Here is a 25,169-nt window from a genome sequence, read left to right as displayed (position 1 = left end):
CCGGATCCGGTATTGAATGCTGGTTGGCTGGAGTGGGGTACACACGAACTGTTCGCCAAGTTTTGAGCAAATCGTCCAGTTACCAGAGCTTTTGGTATCACATTTCGCATCCCTTGTGATTTTATCACAATGGAACCATTGTGTTAACCAGGAAATCGAAGCCAACTTACCCGCTGCAGCTCGTGATGGCTATCGAGTCCATTCAGAAGTCAAGATTCAGTCTAGAATGTCGCCATGAAACCGCCATACCGCCCTAGGCAGGCGCTACGATATATACATAGATTTTTATGACGTAAGTTAGCCCTAAAGAAATTTGACAGAAAGCACCAATCTTACGCAACCGTATGGATGACTTTTGTTTCTAAGTCCTGCGGAGTTCTGATACCATATGAATGAATTGCGGTGAATGACTTGGCATGATGATATATTTGCAATTCGAGGGTGGGACGCAAGGGCTGTGGATACCTTTAACCAATAACCGTCAAATCTGCTTACATGTTTTCCATTTTCCCCTGCTCCACACAACAAAGGCAACACGGAATGGGAAGCAAAAGTTTTCGATCCCCATTACCTTCCTGTGAACACTTATTGTTGACTTCAATGTGTTCCTCGAAGTTCGAGCCCCGTCTCCTGGCACAAGCCTTGGATCAAGAAGCCAGCAAAAGACCCAATCGTATCTTTTGCGTCCACACGTTATCTCTTGACTCCGTTGACTGCGGATGGCGCCGTGTCACTATTGGAGATCTGGCACATGCGGTTAATGCTTTTTCATCGTGGGTTGAAACCCGTATTGCCTCGAAGACCACACCTACAAGATTAGTTTACCTTGGTTCCAACGATATTCGTTATGCCATATGCGTTTTGGCATGCTTGAAACTAGGTCACTGTGTATGTTTTCAGTCTGTTCTTTGGCACACATACAGTTAACGAGACCACCCGAAGGCTATGCTCCTGGCTCCGACGACCCCACAATCGACCACAAATACACTATTGCAATCTGGAGGCTGCTCTAAACTGCTATTCACTTCCAAATTCCGGGGAAAGGTGCGACAGATTCAAGAATGTCACGAAAACCTTCAATCATGGGAAGTGCAGGAGCTCTGGAAGTGGTTCGATGGCCCCAATCCCTCATCAACACCGTCATCTTACTGCCGTGAACTTGTGTTTGCTCGGGAGAAAGACCCTGCAGTGGTCCTGTATAGCTCTGGGACTACGGGTAAGGGTTTCCGTTAGCCGTTCCAATATTTTTACTGATAGAACCTTTTCTCGCCCTATCAGGCTTGCCAAAAGAGATTCCCTTGCCTCATGGATACTTCTCTGCCTTGGACTACTTCCAGCATCTCCCAGTTCCTCCGGGTAGAGTTTCCACGGCTCCTTGGCTCAGTAAGCCAGAACACCCACACTTTCTGAAGACCAGCCTGTTCCATGCGAGTGGTATAATAACCTGGGCTGCAGCACTTTTACACGGAACACATTTCGTTATAGGCCCCGATGTACCATTGACAGCCTCACTTTTGAAGCAGATTGTGGCTGAGACCAAGGCTAGATCTGGCCTTTTTTTGCCAGACACGCTGTCGTCTCTTAGCTCGTCGGTGAAGGGGCTTGAAGCGATATCGAGCCTTGATTGCGTTAGTTTTGTTGGCATGCCCTTACCCACGGACGTGGGAGACAGAATCAGCCAAGTGGTACGCTTGCAATCCTCTATCGGACTTACTGAAACCGGCTACTTCTCTACGCTACAGCCTCTGAAGCGCGAGGACTGGGAATACTTCGAATGGAACCCCAATCATCCAGTGGAAATGAGGTTCTATGATGACAAGTGCTCTCAACTAGTTGTCCCGCGGCCTGCTGGGCGATTTACGCACTGCGCTTTTCTTGTTCTTCCAAATCACCGTGAATTTTGTACTGGCGATTTATTCACCCAACATACGGAAAATCCCGCACTGTGGAAGCATGTCGGTCGTTGCGATGACATTTCTAAACTCCAAAATCGTGTGCTTCTCTACCCTCATCCGATAGAAACAACTTTGACGGGGCACAATTCAGTTTCCAAGGCCATTGTCACAACTGACCATGCTCTTCGCGTGTTGGTCATCATAGAACCGACGAGGGATAATCAACATATGCCCAGAGATGTCGCAAACGCTATCTGGCCTTTAATTCAGAAAATCAATAAGGATCTTCCTCGTGAGGCGCAGATTACAAAAGACCATATTTTGATCGCCCCATCTAGCAAGCCGTTTCAAACTACAGCCAAAGGCACCGTGCAACGCCGCTTGGTGGTACAAAGCCATTCAAAGGATATTGAGGCTATCTCAGCTCTTGGCGACGTGTGATGGCTACGCATTCGCAAAAATTAGCTTGTGGCGAACTGCTTTTTGATTTGTGCTTTACTACGTTGGCCCTCTGTAGTTAAAGAAAATATCACAACACAATACTCTACTGGAGTTACTATAAAATTTATATCTTTGACATCTTCGGCTTGAAGTCACATAAGTATGAGAGTTGCCTTTCTAATTTCTGCTTACGTCCTTTTGTCATTTTCACGACGGGTTGGTTGATACATGGCTAGGCTTTTTTTGAACACTCGGATATTGAGCAGCACTAAGATGTTTACCATCGACGCTTACACATGCCAAAGAACTACGTATGGGAAATTTTTATCATATACAACCCTTTTTTCAGTTTGAAATCTGGTCCTCAGACTTGCGATGTACAATACCCTACGGGGCCTGCAGAACTGTTCACGCATTGGTCTGTGGAGCTATCGGCTCATTGTGATAGTCTATAAGGCATCCATGATGTGACATCTAATAGAAAATATCGCAGCTCAGTTACTTCCACAATTGATATTCTATGAAAATAATGGGTTTGTTTTAATGCTCCTCTCCTCTCTCCAACGGGGTCCATAGAGGTATACAATCCCAATCAAAGGCAATGAAACGGCCATGATCAACCCGATAAAGGAGAAACACCAGCTCCAACCCATAGTAGACAGTATTTTATCAACAATCGCTGCAGATAGAGCCCCTAGACAACATCTCACCAAGTCTGCCGCCCCGGAAGTTGCAGCAGCTTGTTCAGGGAAAAGGTCTACCAGAAGTACATAGATGATCCCAAGCAGGGAATTTGCACACAGGCCGATAAGAGCCTGGATCAAAAAAGTGAGATGGCAAGTGGCAATCTTCTCTGCAAAGCCCAGCCGTATGCAACGAACGAAAAAGCAATGAGTAGCATGAACGGTGCCGCAACTTGAAGCCTTGCAACCTCAAATGGAAAATATGTAGCCTGTGAATCTTTTTGTTCCACCTTAGCCTCCTCTTGATATTTGGCTCGGAACCTGGAAAGCCGCCGATAGTTCACATCGATCAGTTTTCCACTAACTATCGAGCCGATGCCCCCGGCGATCCCGTAAGGACTAGCACAAGAATTAGATCAGACAATCTGGAGTTATTAGAACAGCCATGTTCACTCACAGAAACGAGAGCCCGACGTAAAGGGTATTCAAGCCGTATATATCACCAAAATGATTTGCTGTGGTCGCCCATAATGCCGAAATGCCGAAATAGAGCAAACTGGTGTATAGAATGAGAATGAATGCGTCCTTTTCTTCAAAATAGTGAAAGACCTCAATATTTTGAAAATACTGTTTTTCTGTTGGCGGCCCTCATGAAGATGTTGGCCTTGTAAGTATCAGCGTGGGGGACTGCGCCCCGTGGTTGGGAAGACCTCCAACAACGGCCGCCTCCACCATACCCCAGGGTCAACCGAGCCATTTCCGACCACATTTCGGGCAGTTTCAGGGATAACGAGAGAATAGCCCACCAGAAAGCAGCCAGTAGCAGTAGCAAGAAACCAAAATACGCTTCTCCACCCGTAATTCTCTGACAACACTCCACCAATAACGGGACCAAATGCGAAAGCTGTCATAACACCACCTTGCTTCGGACCAATGTATCTTCCCCTTTCTGCTGGTGACGCGATATCGGCAGCTACTGCAAAGCCAAATGGCACCGCGCAGCTACTTCCAATGCTCTGCATGCACCGAAGGCTTACCAAGCCAATATAATTATCCTGCAGTGCAAGCCCGATATTTGAGATAGTGTATAGCAACAATGCAAGAGCCCATGCCAAGCGACGCCCTTGCAGATCAGAGAGCGCAGACATCAAAGCTGGCGAAATCCCCTGCATTAACATGTATACGGTGATGGTTAGACTGACAAGGGAAGGTGTCAGATGATATTCACTTGCGAGCACAGGAATTATCGGGAGAATTATGTTCGTCGCTATCATGCACAAAACCATCCCCAGGCTAGTGATCATGATAATGAATGTTTTCTCGTTATGGGTTCTTACACAGTAAGTTTGACCTTCTGCTGCCACGTCATTTGATTTTGTTTCGGTTGTTTCTTTGAGAGTCGCGACGTCGAGTTGGGGTCTCGTAACGGTGCCGGTTCAAGTCGAACATCACCTTCCTGGATTGCGGGATTTTTGCTGCCAAATTGGTGAGGCATATTTCAGTTTAAAATTAGAGTAAATATGAAGCTTCTTTGACCGGAGCAGGGAGAATGACATAACGTAATTCCTGGCCGACCGGAACACCCGGCCGTGCGGAACATCCCAAAACACCATAGTAAATGCGATCATTCACAACTTCATATTTCAATGCTCAAGGCCAATTATATGGAATTAGGGTATCTTGATGTAAAATACTGGGTATTTTTATAAGTTCAAGAAGTATTTCTGGGCATAGTAATGTAGATATACTATGTATCGACGCCCACGAAATTTCGCGAAATCCCACGTGACTCCTAGGATATCTGAGATACCTGACCGTACTCACCCCTTTGACCCCCATCCCCGGCGAGATATCTGACCGCAGATCGCGCCTGCGAAATCTTGGCAGTAATCCTGAAGCCAGGGATAGCCTCGTACGGGCCCTTACGGGCCCATGACAGTACCCTTACATTCCCGCCCGCTCTTAATAATGATGATGATGATGATATAGAGATCCTAATGAGCAAGGGGGATGACGGGGATAGGCGGTAGAAAGGGAGCTATTACCTGTGTGAATTCCGCGTCGCGTTCCTATCTTTGTCACTACTCCTACTACCTACACGCATCTCAGAGAGAATACTATTTTGAACCTGATAAAAAATGGCTCTATCATCACATTCTTCTCCTCCATCATCACAGACCCAGGAGCTAGCGCAGATTGAGCTTCAGGACCAGTTAAACCTTCACAGCATCAAGGCTCTGCATTATATGCGAAGCCAGCGGCCTAAGAATACATCAAGGGTTTATGTTAGCAAGCATAAAGAATGGCAGGTAAAGAAAGACCCTTTTGTCTCTAGCTCGTACGAGAAGCAAGAAGCTTAGGGATATTACAGAGCTTCTGCAAAAAGCAGGGCTTCCCAGATGGCGAATTAGTTACAGAGAAGAAGCTTGTCTACTTTCTTGGTACTGAGTTCCTAAACCGGCCCCTCCGGTCCTGTCAATACAAAAAAGATCGCACTCGGCCTGATGGATCAAAGGTTGAACAAACTCTAGGGACCAATTCTATTACGCAATATATCAATGCTATTGTGGACCTCTGGAAGTTCCAAAAAAGTATTGGGACGAATACCTTTCCTAACCCCCGTGGATATGCCGTTTCGGTCTTGATGACCGGCCGACTACATAAGGAAAGCGAGAGAAAGCGCGAGCAATATCTTGACCGAGCCGCAGGCACCCTACAAGATGGATATTCTAAGGACAAGATTAAGGACTTCGTACGATACTGTTGGCAAGGGTGGAGGTCAAAAGACCTTAAGCATCGAAAGCCTCAGGCCCAGGAGTCTTATCTTCGTACGGCCGTGGATTTCCTTTTCAGTCATAATATGCTTCTTCGTGGAGAATCACGCCGGCGGCTCCAATTTCCTGACCTATTTACTATCTCCTTGCCTAACGAAGGCCCGACCCCCTGCTGGCCAATGATTATGATGATGAATAACGGAAAGACAAATCAATTTGGTCGCTTGCAATATATGGGAGTAATACGCCATCAGGATCCACTTCTTTGTACGATGAGCCAGGCAGCTTTTTATCTCTTTTATCCCTGGCAGATAATAGGAGAGTCACCACCGCAGTTTCGGAGCCGACCACAGTGGTATAATTTCCACTTCTTTAAGGGCTTAGATCAAGAGAAGCCTATCTCGTACGAGATCCAGCTAAAATGGGCTAATGAGGTCTATAATGCAATCAATCTCTCTACTGACAAGAAGACGCATGCTGGCCGTGCCCAGGGGTCAAAACAAGCCGAGCTAGAAGGCGTGGAAGAGAACCAGATCCGTCGCGCTGGTCAATGGAATCAGGACGCATTAACTAACTGCTATCTGACGCATCTACCGCGGAAATTCCTTCGTTCAATGGCTGGTTTCCAGCCTGATACAATTGGGAATTACTATCTTCCCCGAGCAAAAATTCAACCTCCAGATTCTCTCGTACGAGCTCTCTGGCCATGGGTCGATCAGTGGCTTGCTTGGTTCCAGTCTAATGATCCTACAAATAAGCCACCTAGCGTGGCCGTTAGTCAGGAACAGGAAGACCGAGATGATATGGCAGCGCAAGGCTTCTTGCAGCTACTAAATCAACTACGGATAATCCTCCTCCAAGACTCAGTTCTCCTACAGGCGCAATTCCCTGGGCATTCTATGTGGGATGACCATATCTTCGTACGAGAAGACTATACTACATTTGCAGAGCAAATACGGCAGTCCCTTCCTTGTACAGAGACCCCTCAGGAGATTCAGCTCCGACAGACGCTTCCAATTATTGCCGATCGCCTTAGTGTCCTCCAGAAGGATATCCATCAGGCGGTTGATCTTCATGGTTATCAGGCTCATGAACAGCTTAGAAAGATTACTCGCCAGCTTCATGATCTTCTTTCTGGCCATGTTACCTTTGCCGTACGAGCTATGGATGCCTCTATTATTGAAGCGCGGACACCAGACTCAGACTCCTTCACACCCTCTTCTCAGCTAGCAGCATGTCTATCAGAGGTATCATCTTTGCAGCCTCCTATAGATAAGCAGCAGCTTCTCCCGAAGAGGATCAGTACTCCCTCTTTATTACCCCCCTCTCGATCTCTCTACTCGCTCTCTCGTACGATCCAGACTGTGCCAGAGGTCTGGGAGAGTGGACATGTGGGTTAGGTACAAATCCATCAGTCCAGTCATTAGAGAGATCGTATGGTGCGACCTGGCGGCCTTCCTCTCGCGAAAGGGTTATGTTTTGCCGGCGAAAAGTTATTATTGACGAGATCTACGCTAGACATGGCAAGGGACTATCTCTAGATGCAGCTGTTGAGGAGCTAGAGCTTGTACGGTGTAGAGGCAAGCTTTCGTTCTACCAGCTTTCTCAGCTTCTCTCAGAAGCTTGTTAGCCACTCTATAGTCAATTAATTTTTGATTTTCTGCCAGCAGAAGAAAAGAGAGGGGGGTTGGAATGTAAAAACGGACCCTTTACGAGGTCAATACAGGAATCTGACCCCCATTCCATGGTTGATGTATTGAGGGCTTGACGGTTTCGCCATAATAACGCGCGAAAATACGCAGCAAATTTGACCCCCATATATCCACTATATATCTAGATCGCTCGATGTAAGCGTATTTTTGGTAATGCAAGTAAATAATAGATTGCTGAATATGTCATTCATGCTACAATATTTCTAATGCTAGGGAATTATAGCATGCTAAAAATGAAGCAAAATCATCATCTCGTTGTTGATATATTGATACCTGAAAAATCGTATTTAGTATGGTGTTTTGGGGTGTTCCGCACGGCCGGGCGTTCCGGTCGGCCAGGAATTACGTTATATGAACCAGCACTTAATAAGCCACCCTCTGCGTATATACAGCGCATACCACATCGCGCTGCTCGGAGTCGAGCAAAGCATAGTGTGGGAACATATCCCTCTTGACTTGAGCCGCCGATCTGTACAACCTGAGCCGTCGGGCCTCTGTGCGTGATACCATGGGCCCCTTGATAGCTCCACTTTACGAAGATCCACCTCAGCTGAGTTACTAGCGCAGTGATACTAGCCTCGGCGAGCCAGTCGGATCGCTCATCTCGATACATCATTTCGATAGAACAACTTTCTTGCAACTATATTCTGCCATGTTAGTTAATACATGTTTGCCGCTATCCGACATATTACTTTCTTCAGCGGCTCCAACGTAATGACGCGTAAATTACTGAAAATTAGTAATCCAGGCGGTGAAAAGTCTGGCTGTCGGAATCTGTGGAGCCCTGGTTTGTCAGATTCGGTAGTTCGTATTATTTCAAATTCAGACTAGTTCACTATCTCATTCTTTCGCGCAGCTAGAACCTCCAACACATTCCCAAAATGTATTTGCTTAGTAAGAGGGGTAGTCATAAAAATAACCACCCCTGATTTTAGACTTGCACTCTCACCACCACCCATTTCTCTATACTTGCATTATTCTTTGTTTCTCTCAATCCTATTGCGGGTATGAAACCACTACTCACACCTTTCGCCTTCCTTCTCTTAGAAACGATATCAACGGCAGTTGCCCTTCAATCCGCCACGTCTAGCGGCTTCCAACTACAAGCCTCGCCTAGCCCATCGCCAAGCTTCAATGGCGGTAACAGTGCCAGCTTTAACGTTGATGACTCGTATGACTACCACTGCTCTCAATCTCTAGACATCGCTAATGACAAGAAACACCGCAGTCAAAATCTCGATGCCAAGGAATGTGCAGCTTGTCCATCATCGCCCTTAGCGCCCTGTTACATGACATGCAAGGACCCAGTAACGCAGGAGGACCAAATTTTAAAAAAACCGGCGGGTTGCCCCTGTGGAACATTCTTCTTTTGGAAATATGCCTGTCGGGATGATGGACTCTGTGCTTTATTGTAACAATCGAGATCAACCTCTGTTCCTATTTCGGTCTAGCGTGGCTTTCGTAGCTTATCTAGAAAGACTGGTACATCATGACCATAAACTGCTCTAAGTATACCATCACCGTTGAATGCTGGTTGAACCATGGAAATTTCCCGGGATATTCTATTCCAGGAAGACTGGAAATTGGACACAAAACACAAGACCGTCCTGGCTTGATACCGTGACCGTGATTGTGGTTTTGGCAACAGGAGCAATGGGCGACACAGGAACGACTAGGTCAGCCACAATAGGCTGCTCAGCCATAATTGGACACTTGGACACTGTCTTGCAAATATCACGCTCCACATTAGGCACAGGCACCTGTATGCCTAGAACACTCATTGTTGTATCAATTCTTCCCTCTTGAATGGCCTCCTTTGCTACTCCTCTGAGTGTGATATGAGCTTCCTTGCCCTTTTGAAGTTGACATGGTTCCTCAGAACAAGGAACAACGTCGACGGAGGTGATATTTCCAGTTCCGGTGGCTGTTTGTTGAATGGTAAGCAAAGCCCTTGAATACTGAGGTTGAGTACATTACCACCACAATTTGTTTTGAAAGCAATGTCCTTTCCCCAAGCATATGGTGCGGACATGAGGGTAAGGACACATACACCAAATGACACTCGCATCTCGAAGGCTATAATAAAAATAAAATAGAAATTAAAAAAAGCACATACACAAAAGAAAGCAAGGACCAAAAGGACTTAAGAACAGGTTCTCGCCAAAGGCACTTTGTTGAAATTTATATGTTTGCTAGTAGGGTTAAGGTCGGTTAATTGGTGCAGGAAAGGCGCCAATATATATATGTCTTCAATGATAATCAGATATACTGTTCGGCTATTGGTTGTAAATTGGTTGGTGTACCATTCACCCCACCCTAATTTTCCTGGTATCTAATATACTCCGGAGCGCTCGAAAATAGCGGTCAGGTCATGTCACATAAAACTGAAACTATCTACCAAGAATCTACCGTGGAATGTGGGGCAGATATGACCAACATTTTCACACGATACTGTGGTTGGTACGGCAATGTAGAGATGAATCCCAGCCTGCCTGCCGATGATCATGCGCTTGGAATGCTGTGTATATGGAGACGAATACGGCGAACTTCTGGTAGGTTCTAAGAAGCTTGATGCTGCAAGTCTCAGGTCTGATGGGGCATCGTTAAAGGCAAATGCCGTCCGCCTCTCAGGTCAACGCGGTTGGTTGGTACAAAGAAAATAACCAATCGACAGAGGCGGCCTATGAAGCCATTGTCCCTAAAAACTAGTATCCTCTACAAGGAGAGGATCTTCTTGAACACTATAATTCACGTGATCAATATTCGGCAAGGGGTAGGCAATATTTAATCTGGGAATAGTAGTCTGTCACTAGATCGTCGCATCCCTGAAAAATTATGAAGTAAAGCACATGCAGGCAAGCAATGCCCAGAGGTGAGGTGACTCCGTGGACGGATGATTAACAGAATTGTACTACGCCCAAATGCTTTTGCTGATTGGCTTGTGTAGTTGCTTTCAAATAAAGCAACTCAACATTACATATTGCATCGGACGAAGAACAGAAGGGATAAGATTTTTGGTTAAAAAAAATAATAGATAAACAAATAAACTGAGCTCAATTAGGCCCATGCTAGGCGTGCGGGCCCTTGGAGGACAACAGATGGGCACGACGGGCATATCTCGGAGTCGATCCTGGGCTACATGAGCTACATACTTACTTGATTGCCTCTCCCCTGGCGGGTAGACAAATTACGAGCTAAGTTACTCCCTGCCCTGACATCACGTACGGTGATTTGAAACTAAACTTGTGTCAGTATCGGTGGGGATTCAGTATTGTCAGGATGTGTATTAGTTTGCTGTTTATAGACTAGCCGAGATTAGTCATGTTCACACCCATACAGGTTGTATGGGTACAGACATAACAATTCAGACAACTACCCATGGACCTGATTGGACGTACATTTCTGTTCCGACAACTTGCCTCGGTTTAGCTCAAACTAGCCGTTTTAGACCTAGCGCCTTGTGAGACAGCGGTGGTACGTGAGACCTCCAAAAGCGAAAGAAAAATTTCCTGTTCCTCTGGGAATCGCTTTAACCCTGGACTCCACGTGACCAGTGCCCCAATTCAATGCCGTAGATGCGGGTTTCCACCAAAAACGATCGTTTTAACTAAGTACATTTCCATCTCCAGAATAATTTGGAAGACAACTAACCATAGCCAAGACGCTGTAATGAAATTGGCTTTTTTCTTCAGATGCTATTCTCAAGGCAGCCGCCCGCCGACCGAATGCCTCCTCGCTTTCACCGAGTCGCAGAACCCGCCGGCAGAAGTAGCCTCGCCGGCCAATCGATTGCCTAGACAGTCACAATGGCCCAACGAAAGATGCCAGTTCGGTTTGTGATATTAGTGGAGAAGACGTGCTTGTTGACTTCGAACGTAGCCGCTGGTGGTACTCTCAAAGTGGGCGTGACGGGTGTTCTACGCGACGCTCCAGTGCACCCAGCCTTGGCCCCCCATAGATGAGTCTGGTGCGGCAGATCCTCGATGACCATCAATTTCATACCGCCGGTTGCTGACTTTGGCCGGAAGGTCAATCGACTCCGCAAAAGTGGGTTCGCCATTCTCGTTTGAAATGGCAAAGGGTAAAAATTACTTCGCAGAGCGAATGCTCGGGAAACGAATCGGAAACACATAGTGGGCTGCGAATTCGGGTGGGCCGCATGAGCAAGTCCAAGTCCCGTCGTTCTGACTCAATTTCAATTGATGCGCCCTACGGAAATCGAACCCGTGCCGCTACAGAGAGCAAATAAGAAATTCCACTAGACCACGCATGATTTTATACTGAAATCAGCATATGGTCAATCCTAAGGCGCTGCTTTTGCTTTATTATATCCACCACATTCCAAGTAATGACACCCGCGCGTTCTTCTGGGCACACATCCGGCAAGATCAGCGTTTCGAGCTCCAGAAGTGTCCTTCATTCGGTCAGGCCGAGTCCAAATGATAACTGAAATATGCTTAGGAGAATGAGGCTTTCTATCGCTAGTACCCTAATAGTTCTTTGCCGATTTTACCGCCGATAATGTACCTAATAGGAATGGTTTGGGAATATATATATTGCAGGTATCAAATCAGCATACGGCAACACCATTTCAGATATTGTACAGAATATGGCCAGAGAGCACGCGATGAAGCTCGAATCGAGAGAATGTCATACAGAAAAGCGACCGAAGTATTTACTATCATATCGAATCCAACATGTAGAAATCATCATTTCGCACCTTTCATCAACTGTTGCATTCGTGAGGAACATAGATCCCCAATATGACGGGGATGGGTGTTTACCGTTGGCCGCCACTTCACCGCCCGGGAGTCACTGCACATGTTGATTCACCATTCATTCACTGATCCCGCCGCCATTACCATCATCACCAACTCTCAACCGTCACTCACCTCCAATTCCCACCATCAACACACCATCCACATATCATCTATCACCGTCAACCACCGTCAATCGCCGTCAACATGTCTTCATCGTCAACATGCCCTCACCATCAACACCCCAGCACACCACCCACTCACCGTCGAAACTCCGCATCTCCCCACATCCAGGCAAACCCTGCTGCCACTGCCAGCCAGCAGAGACAAGCATTCACGCAAATAGACTACCTTGGATTACAGCCGCCATCCAGATTGGCCACCCCGCTACCGGCCATGACTCGACGCTCTAATTCACACTACGTGGAGGAGAATGTCCATTCTTGAAGTTCAGTGCATGGTTGAGCGCTACAAAGTGCATTGTTCGAAATCTACATACAAAAGTGAACTCATTTTACACCATATCTTGTTGGATTCTTGATTCTATCGATTCTTTGGAGCAGGTCTTGGCTTCTTCGAGGACTCCCCCGAATACTAGTCTCTGACACCACGAAGAGGTGCCTGCAATGGCCAGAGGATCAAGACGAGGACCGCGGCGCCACGGGTCGCCTAATGAGCGCAAATTTGATAACGCAGGGCTCAAGGCTGCATGGAAGCTCAAGATTATACAATCACGGGGCTCAGGGCTGTGAGGGAGAACTTGTTGACGCAGCGGTCTCCTGCGGGTCTCCCTTGGTTTCGCAGCGTCCCCTGCGGAGGCTCTTGATGTCGCGGAGGTCCCCGCGGAGCGCATTTATACAACACAGGGCTCATTGGCTGGGAGGGAGCACATTTGTACAACACAGGGCTCATTGGCTGTGAGGGAGAACTTTTTGACGCAGCGGTCTCCTGCGGAAAACTTTTTGACGCAGCACTCTCCTGCAGAGAACTTATTGACGCAGCGGTCTCCTGCGGAAAACTTTTTTAACGCAGCACTCTCCTGCAGAGAACTTATTGACGCAGCGGTCTCCTGCGGAGAACTTGTTGACGCAGCACTCTCCTGCGAGGCACACTTGTTGACGCGGAGCCCGCCCCGCGAGGCACATTTGATCACGCAGAGCCCGTCCTGCGAAGAACACTTGATATCGCAGATCTTATCCTGCGAAGAACACTTGATATCGCAGATCTTATCCTGCGAAGAACACTTGATATCGCAGATCTTATCCTGCGAAGAACACTTGATATCGCAGATCTTATCCTGCGAAGAACACTTGATATCGCAGATCTTATCCTGCGAAGAACACTTGGTAACGCAGATCTTATCCTGCGAAGAACACTTGATAACGCAGATCTTATCCTGCGAAGAACACTTGATAACGCAGATCTTATCCTGCGAAGAACACTTGGTAACGCAGAGCTTATCCTGCGAAGAACACTTGGTAACGCAGATCTTATCCTGCGAAGAACACTTGATATCGCAGATCTTATCCTGCGAAGAACACCCGAGTGGCTTGGGAGTGTGAGGAGGAAAGTCCTGCTTTTCATTTCGACGGGAAAAGAGCGTCTTTTATGCTATTCTGAGTAGAGGTTTCGGCAGCGACCACTTGCGTACATTTTGCCGAGTCCAGAGATTTTGACTTCAAATTTGCAGCGGGCGACCCTAATTTCGCTGGGCGTTGAGGCGGTTGATCAACGTTGAAATAAGAATTTTCAAGCGTTCGGGCTGGGTAGCGGGTGGAGTGGCACGCCCCACCTGGACCCTTGGCTCTGCTGGGTCTAGGCCTGACAAATAAAATGCCTCATCAACGTTGTTGACAGGGAAATAGCTTCAACTTGGCTGGCAAGTTCGAAAGCATGCGGATAGAATTTGGTAAATCGACTGCCCACAGCCTCGAACTTGTGTTTGTAGAATTTTCTAATGTAGCTTTGTGCATGCATGCTCTGAACTTTGGCGATGCTTACACCCCCACCATTTTGTCTGGCGATAAACGTTGAGTAATGCCTTGGCTCTACTAGAGATGACTGCCTGAATGCTCCACCCCATCCATCGTTTCTGCGGTGAACATTCCCGGCGAAAAATATGAGTAATATGATAGTTCCACGGCTCGCTTGAAAAAAGTCCGAAACTAACTTAAATAACTCAGTGTATAATAACTCGGTACTTTTCCAGGAGAAAAGCCAACATTTCAATCTTCCAAAAGCCTCCCAGTCTTATTTTCAAGCTTTTTCTAGTCGTTGCAACCGTTAAGATGACTGAACGTGTCTCTGAATCATCTATTCCCCGATACAGCGAATATCGGGCTCGATTGACCAAGGTGCTGGAAGACCAAAGTTCGACAGAGGAAAGTGCTTGTCAGGAAGATGCGATCACACGCCGACATAGATCGTCCACCGTGAAAAAAACGAAAAGAGATGATAAACGAGCTGACAAGGATGGTGAATCTGGAAAGAGCGGCGGACACGATACTTTATCTAAGTCATGGAAAAAGAGAAAGGCAGTTGACGACTTATCGGTTGGGCGGCAAAGAAATGCAAGTCCTGCCATCGAACTGTTAGTTGATATTCCTACCTCTATGCCCTGCAATTTGTGTTCTTTACTAACAAATCATGCTAGCACTGACGATCGATTGAAGTGAGTGTACCGGAGACGTCTATTTGAAGTCCAGAGCAACACTGACAGAAATATATAGAGAATTAGAAAGCAAGGCAACGAAGCGCCTGCTCAAGAGAAAACTTGCTTCTGAGATCGAAAGCCTCAGAACGGAGATAGAAGACATGAAAAAGGCAGTTGCGTGTCTTAAACCATCTTTGGATGCGCAGCGGAAAAGAAAACGAGTTTCGTTTGAGGACAGTGCCCGCTAAAGAGCTCAATCAAGCCAGGCAAGTCTAATGCAGCCACTGCAATTACTGTCCAGTATCTTGTGCTAAAATAAACACTTTCACTCCTTAGACCATGCACCGGGCTGGAAGCTTGACATCGAAAACGGACAGCGAATGCATTCCACGGAAATGTCATGTCGGCTTTGGGAAACATCGACCTTCCTTACTATCACATCGAGAAATCTTGATTCATGCACGGAGCCATACGTCTTTTGTCGTAATAAATCTTTACACTTGTCGATGGCACGACTCATTTAGAAGTTTCACAGAAATGTGATTTGCCATGTTTGTGAAACACGGCGAAATTCTAAAATCGTTGTCTTGTGATATTTCTCAAATAGCTTCCATGACCTCAATTCTCAGCCACCTATAAGCTAGTTATATCTTGTACTGTAATAAAAGACTCAAGATAGCGCCTGGAGCGGAAATCAGAGCCGAGGGCCGTGGATGACACGTATCTGTCGGTGGTCATCTCGCAGGTTTCCTTTGCGGGTGTACGCCAGCCGTGAGTCCGATGGGTTGCGATGGTCACAGATTCGACTGCACATTGGCTACTTATACCCTGACTGAGGAGTCACAGGATACCGTAGTTCTGCATACTTCCAATTCTACTCCCAGGATTTCAGTCGCGCTTCCTCGAGCCCCGAGCCCGTTCCTATAGCTATGAAGAATCACAAGAAACTTTTTCAAGAGGAATGACATAAAGGAGCAAGGGAAATATATCTCTCTGTTTGTGTGCTATCATATTATTGTCCCCCATAAATATTGAGCTATGAGTGGTCTTCGTATGAAGTTAGACCGGTGAAATCCACACTTTTGTATACGCCGAGACCAGAAATGTACATGCAGACTGCAACTGTTCAGTCTAGAGTCATGCAACTTATCCCCAAGTGTTACTGTAGCCAGTAAGATGCATCAAATATGATTATAAAGTAAGAAGTGTGGATTTCGCCACTCAACTCGCACGATTAAGAATGCTAAGCGGAACCCCAGCCTCCTTTTGTGCACACACAATGCGGACTCTCTTCGTACGTCCGTTGATTTACTGCACTCCCCCTTTTAATTCACCACTCTATTCAGACTGCTTGTTATGGGCCTCTATGTTTAAGCGAATGCTTCCATACAGCACCTTTTCGGTGCTAGCTATGTATGTACTTGTCATTATGTGAAATAAAGTCGCGCGCTCAGAATCGCTGAGAATAGCAAAGAAGCTCACAATACATCGAACAGAAGAAAAAAAGCAGCCTCAGTTTTAAGGCAGTTCCACTCCATTATCGGTTGTTGAAGATTCTGATTTGTTGATTCAGTGCAAGAAGGGATGTATTTGTGAGTCTTGAATAGCCTTCATTATCTGACACACTCTCTTCAAAGCACTGTCAAGGGCAGCTCATTAATTTTGATGTCTGCAGTAACTGGGGAATTGTGACACTGGAACACTTAGTCGATGCTCTCTGAAGTGTTCTGCTTCTTGTTCCTGATGCTTCCGCCTTCGCTGCAAGGTATCGCTAATAGGGAGATGACGATGCCGTGGTTAATGGCTTTCATTTAAAAGAGGTCCGCTCTCCCCTCATATGCCGTCCTCCAAGGTCCATTGTAATTGGAGATCCCGCTAAGGATGAATTTGTCATCGATTTATGCAATCGCTGCGGGAGGCTGCTTTTTAGCTCTCTTCCTAGTCCAGACCCGAACCACTATGATTGGCTGGATCGAGTCCTGCTCTGTCCTGATCTCTCGGCACCTCACACTTCCTGCTCTCGTCCACAGGCATCGTATTTGGGGCCCCTGGTCCCGATTGAATTTCGTCATTTATCTTGTCTACACTGTGGTGAATATCTTTACGGTCTTCCTATATACACACTCTGTCGCCCAAGCTGGCCGTCGAGCTAGAGAGCTGGCTCTTATCAACCTTAATTTTCCCCTCTCGGCCACTCACCTTGGGTACTTGGCTGACCTTCTGGGTATCACCTGGCACACGTGCTGTAAGATTCACCACGCAACAGGTTGGATGTCTGTTGCTCTCCTTTCTTTTCACGTGGTTGCGGGTTGCCAGAGCCGGGGATTCAGTTTTCCTCTTGGGGCAATACGGAACATATTTACCCTAATTGTAAGTTTCCTTCTCACTGTCATGAATTCAAGACTAACACTGATAGGGCTCAATTTCCTTGGCCACCCTTGCCCTCATCTCGCTCCCCTGGCTTCGGCGACGGTGCTACGAAGTCTTCCTCCGATGTCACCAAGCCCTGACTGCTCTCTTTTTATATGGCACGTGGCGACATCTTCCAGACCAAAGTCGCTTGCCAAGACTGTACCTTTACGTGCCGCTGGTAATTTTGGCCCTGACTACAATCCTGGAGGTTGTCAACTTATGTTACACGAACGGGCTATTTTCGGGCAACGGTGCTCCGCGGGCCTTTGTATCCTTCACCCCAGAAGGATCTCTGACATATCCTAAGCTAAGAAAAGCGGCCCACATTCGTCTGGTTCTGCCCAGATCTATCAAGATCGATGCGGGCCAGTATATCAACCTGTGGATGCCGTCCGTCGGATCTTTGTCGTGGCTTCAAACGCACCCTTTCATAGTTACATCGTGGTCGCGCGGAAGACATGATACGATTGAGCTATTTGTGCAGCCACGCGGTGGCATGACATCAGACTTAGTGAGTCTTGCCGCTGGCGCTCCTGGCTGTCCTGTACCATTTCTGGCCATGTTCACAGGTCCACACGGTACTAGTGAGATTGTTGACGGGTTTGAAACCGTGCTACTGATTGCAAGTGGTTTCGGGATCGCTGCAACAATCCCCTATCTGAAGAAGATGATACATGGCTATGATACGTGTACTCTCCAGGTCCGCCGGCTGCATTTGGTATGGCAGATAGAATCAATCGGTGAGAAGATCCTTCCGCTCCCGCATCCTAGTCAACCGGTACACTAACAAGTCAAAATTGGTCAGTGTAGCCGAGAATCTGCTCGGTGCCCTAGAGGACAATATTATAGATAAATTCTATGTATGTCTTCGTCTTCAAATTGGAAACAATATTTGTACCGACGGAAATATAAATGCAGATTCCTTAGCATCTCAATCCATGTTGAAAAGGGGCTTGCACATGATACGACGCCAATAGGAAAACATGAAAGAGCTTGCTTTTACCAAGGTGTACCCGAATATCTCAGCGTAGTCTCGGTCGAGGCTGCGGGAGACCAGATCGAGAGGATACCGAACATTCGTGATGAACAAGGCAGGACCCTGGTGATGGGTACGTGGTCCTACTTTAGTCCGGCTTCAGCTTCACATATACTAATTTCTATCTAATTTCGGCGGCCGTTGGTACCAGGGATCAGATACGAAAGACCGTGAAGAAGTTTTTGCATCGTGGCGTGAAGCTTTCTGAGCCTGAATACCAGCCCGAGTAAGCAAAGATGCAACAAAGGATCTCGGGTATGTGATGCTACCTGGAGCTGCCTTCCATTGACATTGAAAGTACTGAAATTGCGATATTCGGACCATTGGATGCGATATACCGAGGTTGTCCGTGATAATTCATACACAAGATCTCTAATTTACATGGAGACCCAACAGCCATGCACGCCAAGAAATAAAATAGTACGAGAGAGAGAGACCCGACTAAACGACAGCGCTGACATGATGGCCACAAACAAGAAACTATCACACTTCCCGTCCGACCAGGAAGTCGATTGAAGTCTCCTTCAATCACTCAACCAGGCAACTCCATCATCATGAAAAAAATCTCTTACATTCTCATCCAAGCTGTCGCACCAACCGCTGACTAATGGCACCACCAAGCGTTTACGTGATCTTAACCAATATGGAGAATTGGATGACAAGTACCTTTGAGTACGGCACGTAGCGTGTTATCTCACACGAAGAATCCAACCCTAATATATGAGGCAAGTGGATCAGACGAACTATGACAGATCCTGCAAATCTTGAATGCTTGCTCACGCCGACATTTATTGGGAATAAATATGATAGAAGACAAAACAGCAATGACGAAAAGAGGCCAAGTACAGGAGAGGGAAGCCAGAAGAGCGCAAAAGAGAAGATACTGTCTTCGATCTCATACAGAATCCAAGTCGAAAGCTCGATCCGTTATAGATAATACTGAGGACCACGAATGCCTTGAAATTTCTGCATCAGGCTAAGCTAAAAACTCCGAGTCGGGACATAAGCCGCTTCAGCTTTCGGTGTTATTGGATTTGGGAGTGAACAGGCTGATGTTCCAGGAGCAGTCATGCCATCAATCCACATCGGGGGAAACCACATATTAAAATGTGGATCTGGGGCAAGTGGTTGGGATTGTGGTAAACCAATGTTGGGGGTGAGATGGCAGATTGGATCCAGCATTGGCCAGTATTGGGCTGAGGTGTCGAAGGTGGGATTCTGGAGATAGATGTCGCACGTTTCCTGATGCTGCAATGATTGATTTGGCATGCTGGTTTTCGATTGGCTGAGTTCTGGAAGCTTGAGAGTCTGGATCAGAAAAGCCGGGTCATAGTAGTCGACAAGAGATAATTGCTCGGTAACAGTAGGAGGAAGGGGATAGGGCGTAGGAAGAAGAGAGCTCTTTGGCCGAGCTGCTGAGTGGACCTCTGCAACCTTGAGTCTCCTCTTCAAAGGTCGAGCGGCAACCGAAGAGCCATATTCAGAACCGGCTTTTAACGAGATCATATGTTTCTTATCATCTTTGACAATTTTGTTTCCGAGGGCATGATTGCTCCATGGTGATGCTGAGTGGTCCAGCGTCTTTCTATCTCGAGTGAAAATAGTGTGGATAGGGCCGCTGTTGAAAGTATTGCTTGTCTGGCTAGGAGCCTCTAAAGACCCAGGAAAATTTGCGTGGGAGATCCAAGCCGTCGTTTGCTCGTCTGCAGAGGAATGTAATTGTTAAAACAGCTCGTTATTGAAGGATATGCCATAAAGCCTACCATTGTGTCCGTCTAATAACCCTTCCTCTTGTTGCCTGACTCGATATAACTCGTCCAGGATGTGCAATCGTTCAGGTGGATTAATGTGATGGCGAACTTGCTGATCGGCTTCTCTAAGTTTTGCAACCGAAATCCCGTGGCTGGTGCGCAGCTCACAAAGAATATGAACTAGAAGCTGGATGCGTTCTTTGTCAGGTTAGCTACCTTAACATCTACATTATGATAATGGGCTTACCAAATTTAGGAAGGTGATCTGGCTCCCGATGGGTGACTCTCGAGGGCCACCACGGTGGTTTAGTCTCATTAGGATCAAGTTGTCTTTTAGTACCTGCGATGACCTTACGTCCATTGTATGGGTAATTCACCTGTTTCTGAGGCTCTACAAGCTTGACATAGGCTTTAGCTAGAGTCCGGCAATTGGTCTGCTGGATATTCTCGAAGGCCTTTTCATAATAAAGGGCCAAGAGATCATGGTTCTTGACTGATATCGCGGCTTTCTTGTCGCCCATAGACTTGTATGTTTCGTTGGAAAAACCCTGCCATTTATATTCGGAAGTTTCACTGGGGAAAAATGGTGACGGCTCATTGTAGGCAGGCTGAAAATTAGCAGCCTCGGTGATAGGCTGTCTCATGAGCCGATTATTCGCAAGCTTGGTGCCTCCAGAATGCATCTGGATGGATATCGATGGATGAGAAAAACCTTTCTCTGTGTCTGGCTCTTTTTGACAAGGGGCAAGTGTTACGCTGGTCTCGACTGCTAATTATCATCAATTAAGATCATTGCTAGGATGATAGTGATAACTACCTTGGTGGTTGGGGATGCAGACTTCTCTAGACATCTGACCAGCTCTCAGAAATGCATCAATCACCTTCATGGATAGTACCGTGTGGCAGCTATCCGCGATTGGCCCAGAAGATTCTAGACGGATTTCTCTATTCTCGTCGAGATATACGAGTAAAAATTGTGTCGATGGCATTTTGTTCAATTTTGCGGCCGCGGGTAGATTCGCTTTCTCCTGACTAGCAGTTAGCATATTTAAATCTATAATTCAGCACAAATGGCTACCATCTCGTGAGATAAAGTCCTATGCACTTCTATTTATAACCAAAATTGTGCCCAAAGCTGTCTTAGTTGACCCTTAGCCTAGCGAAATTCCAAACTGGGATGCGAAAATGGGAGAGCTCTCAGGCTAAAAATGCCGCCGTAGACTCAGAATAACCGCAAATACGCTGACAGTGAGGAGGCAAAAAGGAACAGCGGTGTCGACTGCCAGATCTGACAAAACCTGGGGTGTGGAATCTACCCTAGACATATATAGGGCCGGCTGTATCTGTTGTGTCTGACATTCTCATTAGCACGGTTCATTCCGTCAGCCGTATCATGAGGACCACTGCATGAGAGGAAATGATACATCTACGAGCCAATAGAAAAAGTACAAGCGTTAAGTTAGAGCTAAATCCCAGCTATTCGGTCTGTGAAGCAACTTTGAAAGGAGTTTCTGTGACTTGGCCAACCAGAAAGCAGACTTTTGAAAAGAAAATAAGTAAGAAATCCAAGAAAAAAAATTCCCGCTGCACCAAAATCCCATGCCATTTGGTATGTCAAAGGCTGCCTTCATGTTGGCCGAATGTAACAGGGCTGGAATGTGGATCACCTGTTGGTCGCGCACAAATGGCAACAGCGACCTTGCCAAAGTAGTCAAAGTTTTCTTATTTTCTGCGCCGTTATACAATCTCCTTGCCTCGGATAATGCATGAAGCAGACTTTGGAAATTGAGACTATATCCATGATAAGACGACAAAAATACCTTATGATAGGTTTTCAATGGCCGGAATATCTTCCCGGGCGTCGATCCTTCCTGGCGGGCGCAAACTATGCATGCACCAAGACGAATCGGTGACTCGCGGAGAACTAGCTCAAGCCTCCAGTGGCGATCCCTGCGTCACAGCGCGAGGCTCCTATGCAGTGCCTGTCGATGTTATCGTTAACGTTCACGTCAAACGGGCCAAAACATCAGTGACATCGGACTACTCGTCGTGGATAATTAGGCTTGATCATAAGGCTGAGGTATTATCTTGTATCTGACTACGACGAGTACTCCTTTGGTGGGTGTGCATAATGTCTGAATATTGGGAATCCGCAAAGCCCATTTTCCTTTTCAGTTCGCTTAAACAATTCGGCTTACGCCGCAAGAATCGCCAGCGCAGGTAGGGTTTCCTCCACCCTACACATAATTCGTATAATAGTATGTCAGTATGCAATTTTCTTTGCGTAGGAATAATGGAAGAGCCAGTCACTGAGAAGGAGAGCGAATCAGCTATGGAATATTTGATTGGGTAGAATACGAGGATTTGCAGCGCACGGATTCGCAGTCCGTGCGCAGGGCTGTCCAGGAACACCCCCTACATCCTAGCTAACAATCCGGTTCATGCAATACAATATGACACGTCGGCGGGATAAAACCGACGCCTCCACAAGGCGTTAGCAAATCCCGATTACCAAAAGCGTGAGCTATGACACTCATGCCACCAGCTAAGAGGTAGCGCCCCAACCCCTCCCACCTGTGGGTGTATTGACGAGGCTGTTGTGATATGAGGCTGGTGCAGATCAGGAACCAAGCTGAACCATCGGAATTAATCCCGAGATATCTATACGAAGAACCAAATTGACTTCCTATCAACTTTTTCTCCTCGTTGTATATATATAGCCTGATGTTTCCCTCTGAACAATAACACAATGAAAATCTCTGAACTACAACAGAGGTGAATGATGATTTCATGACTTCTCAAGTGCGCACAAATGCTTATTGAGAAGCATAGTTCGCATTTGGCAGTCCAATATTTGACACTTTGGCTCACTACAGCAGGTCTAGTGGGTATGTCGGTTACTGAAACCCTTCGAATCAAGTTTCAAGGTTATTCAACGAGCCATATCCATCAAGTAGAAGCCTTGCGCTACGCATACACAGGGAGGTGACTAATGTCAGCCTGTCTCGCCCTTTCCTACCAGTAAACATACTAGCACAGAGAAGATTCACATGAAAACAAAAATTGGAATTCATACCGAGAATGAAGGCTTAAATTCGCTAGCAGAACCACTCTGCCTTTACCACGAACCTTAGCACGGACGTCTTGATGTTCGCACCTCACACTATGGATCATTACCTGGAGGACAACCAGTAGTCAAAATTATCAGTCAAAGTCTTTTCTCACTTTTTCTCATAGTGCGGAATTTGCAAGTGCTCATCAAAATATGCATACCGCATCAAGGAGAGAACCCACCAACCTTGAAAGGACAGAAATCTATTGTATATAGGATACACGTCCATCATGTATATAATTTGGTTCGCTTGATTTTCAACTACTGAGTGAGGAGTTTTAAGCCCACGGGTCTCAATCCTTTATTTGCGCAGGGACCAGCCCATTCCGGACCGGCCTGGTGTCGTTGTGATGAGGCTAGTCTTTTGACTTCACTCATGTGCCCATTTATAATTGCATGGACCAGGCCCGCGGGTACTTTTGACAGGCACAGGCGCTTGGACGGGTTCCGACCGGATATAGTGGGAGTTACACTTGGATATTTTAGCCCAATTTACGAGAAACATCAAGACTCAGCCAATTCCCCGAGATCCCCGCATGGAATAGTGCTCGATGAAGTATAAAAAAAGACTTAGATGTTCTTGGAGTCTGTTTCAGCCGGGGAAGCGATTTTACTTCCAGACACTACGCGACTCTTTGTTGACCATTTAACGATAAGCAGGGTCGACTACCACTTTGAGTATAGACCAAATTTAGACCAGGTACACAATAGAAACTTTTGATCACCCTCTAAGTAATTAGTGAACAATCAGGAACTAATCAGGGAGAATGACCGAGCACTCACTGAGCTCTCACCATGTCATATCTACGGGATTTTCAAAAATTAAAGCTGGTTCTGAATTTCGTTCTCAGTTGCCGGATGGCACCTGCAAAATCCCATATCAGAACCAGAATGCTTATCTTTCAGATAATCGCGTTGTTTCGCGTCCCGGCTGGTTGATTTATCTGGATACCATGAAGCCTTGAGAAGGTCGAATCACAACAACCCATGGATACCCTACCACGTCCTTACTCTCAAGATCTTGAATCCGCCCAGGTGGATTAACGGTACCCTCTTTTCCCCGAGAAACAGCATTAAATTAGGCACTGTAGGTAATTTTTCATACTCTTTTGGATCATTGAGACTTATCAATACACGAAAGATGGGGACTTTCTCTTAACGAAGCGAACAACGCCAACTTCTCCAAAGAGGAGCCCGATCCCACCCCGCAGCTTTTAAAATCCTTTGCAGAAGATTACATTGCTACAAGAAAAAAAACTGCCCTCGCAGAAATCTGCATGTCTAAACTTCATCAATTTTACTTCGAGGTGGGAGCGAGAAACTTCTCGCTCCCTATCGGGTCCAGTCAAGAAAGATGCTCTGAATATGAGGCACGTGTAACTGATTGTTTAAACTATTTACTGACCAATTCTAGTACATAAGGCAGGACCTGACCGTCAAGTAAAAGTTGAGAAAAAAAAACCCCGGAAACGATAAATGGTTACGGCTAAGGATATAGAGTACCTTCTTCGTGGACTATATGGGGATGACTGGTATGACTACAGACACGAGCGGGCTAGGGTTCAAACTGGCAGCGCTCTTGCGATCTTCGCTGGCTCAGGCTCTAGAGCGGGCGCTGTCGTGGAGTCAAGTGACTATCGTGACACCAACGAGTGTCTTTATTACATGGTTTGTACCCCGCCCACCTACCCTTTTCCTTTCCAAATTCAGAACTATTCCTGAACTGATGGAAAATTGATAGCACCTCACTTTCAACATAAAGTGGAGCTCGGGAGACGGTGAAGTAAAGCTTTGAGTGACGAATGATCCTCAATTCCTGAAAGGAAAGCGTTATCAAGACGATAGATATCTGTAAGGCCCTAATTCTCTTCCGATCCTTCGTGGCTGATCTGTTATTTGAAGACCCAAAAACTGGTTCAGGAAAGCCCGATTCTTGGATTTAA

General features: G+C 46.5%; 7 protein-coding genes across 7 annotated transcripts; 4 read left to right on the top strand and 3 right to left on the bottom strand.

The window, feature by feature from the left end:
* Window positions 1-945: 945 nt before the first annotated feature.
* On the top strand, window positions 946-2,336 carry N7509_000119 (uncharacterized protein; the record flags this gene model as incomplete). The annotated part of the gene is made up of 2 exons (XM_056624766.1): window positions 946-1,216; window positions 1,279-2,336. The coding sequence occupies 2 exons, from the start codon at window positions 946-948 to the stop codon at window positions 2,334-2,336; spliced, it is 1,329 nt and encodes a 442-aa protein (XP_056494867.1).
* Window positions 2,337-3,693: 1,357 nt separating this feature from the next.
* Window positions 3,694-4,323, bottom strand: N7509_000118 (uncharacterized protein; the record flags this gene model as incomplete). Its single annotated transcript, XM_056624765.1, has 1 exon — window positions 3,694-4,323. The coding sequence occupies one exon, from the start codon at window positions 4,321-4,323 to the stop codon at window positions 3,694-3,696; it is 630 nt and encodes a 209-aa protein (XP_056494866.1).
* An 834-nt stretch (window positions 4,324-5,157) lies between these two features.
* N7509_000117 (short-chain dehydrogenase) lies at window positions 5,158-7,193 on the top strand (the record flags this gene model as incomplete). The annotated part of the gene is made up of 2 exons (XM_056624764.1): window positions 5,158-5,328; window positions 5,391-7,193. The coding sequence occupies 2 exons, from the start codon at window positions 5,158-5,160 to the stop codon at window positions 7,191-7,193; spliced, it is 1,974 nt and encodes a 657-aa protein (XP_056494865.1).
* Window positions 7,194-9,067: 1,874 nt separating this feature from the next.
* N7509_000116 (ML domain-containing protein) lies at window positions 9,068-9,537 on the bottom strand (the record flags this gene model as incomplete). The annotated part of the gene is made up of 2 exons (XM_056624763.1): window positions 9,068-9,429; window positions 9,465-9,537. 2 exons carry the CDS (start codon window positions 9,535-9,537, stop codon window positions 9,068-9,070), a joined length of 435 nt encoding a protein of 144 aa, XP_056494864.1.
* Window positions 9,538-14,550: 5,013 nt separating this feature from the next.
* On the top strand, window positions 14,551-15,163 carry N7509_000115 (uncharacterized protein; the record flags this gene model as incomplete). Its single annotated transcript, XM_056624762.1, has 2 exons — window positions 14,551-14,852; window positions 14,992-15,163. 2 exons carry the CDS (start codon window positions 14,551-14,553, stop codon window positions 15,161-15,163), a joined length of 474 nt encoding a protein of 157 aa, XP_056494863.1.
* A 4,181-nt stretch (window positions 15,164-19,344) lies between these two features.
* N7509_000114 (DUF2841 domain-containing protein) lies at window positions 19,345-21,103 on the bottom strand (the record flags this gene model as incomplete). Its single annotated transcript, XM_056624761.1, has 4 exons — window positions 19,345-20,066; window positions 20,127-20,294; window positions 20,362-20,883; window positions 20,932-21,103. 4 exons carry the CDS (start codon window positions 21,101-21,103, stop codon window positions 19,345-19,347), a joined length of 1,584 nt encoding a protein of 527 aa, XP_056494862.1.
* Window positions 21,104-24,368: 3,265 nt separating this feature from the next.
* On the top strand, window positions 24,369-25,169 carry N7509_000113 (uncharacterized protein; the record flags this gene model as incomplete). Its single annotated transcript, XM_056624760.1, has 2 exons — window positions 24,369-24,602; window positions 25,050-25,169. Coding segments are annotated over 2 exons (354 nt in total), but the record flags the coding sequence as incomplete, so codon positions are not given.

Source organism: Penicillium cosmopolitanum (assembly GCF_028827165.1).
Source record: "Penicillium cosmopolitanum strain IBT 29677 chromosome Unknown utg000001l:1.0-706529.0:1.0-706990.0, whole genome shotgun sequence".
Taxonomy (NCBI): Eukaryota; Fungi; Ascomycota; class Eurotiomycetes; order Eurotiales; family Aspergillaceae; genus Penicillium; species Penicillium cosmopolitanum.
This window is presented reverse-complemented; position numbering and strand designations above follow the sequence as displayed.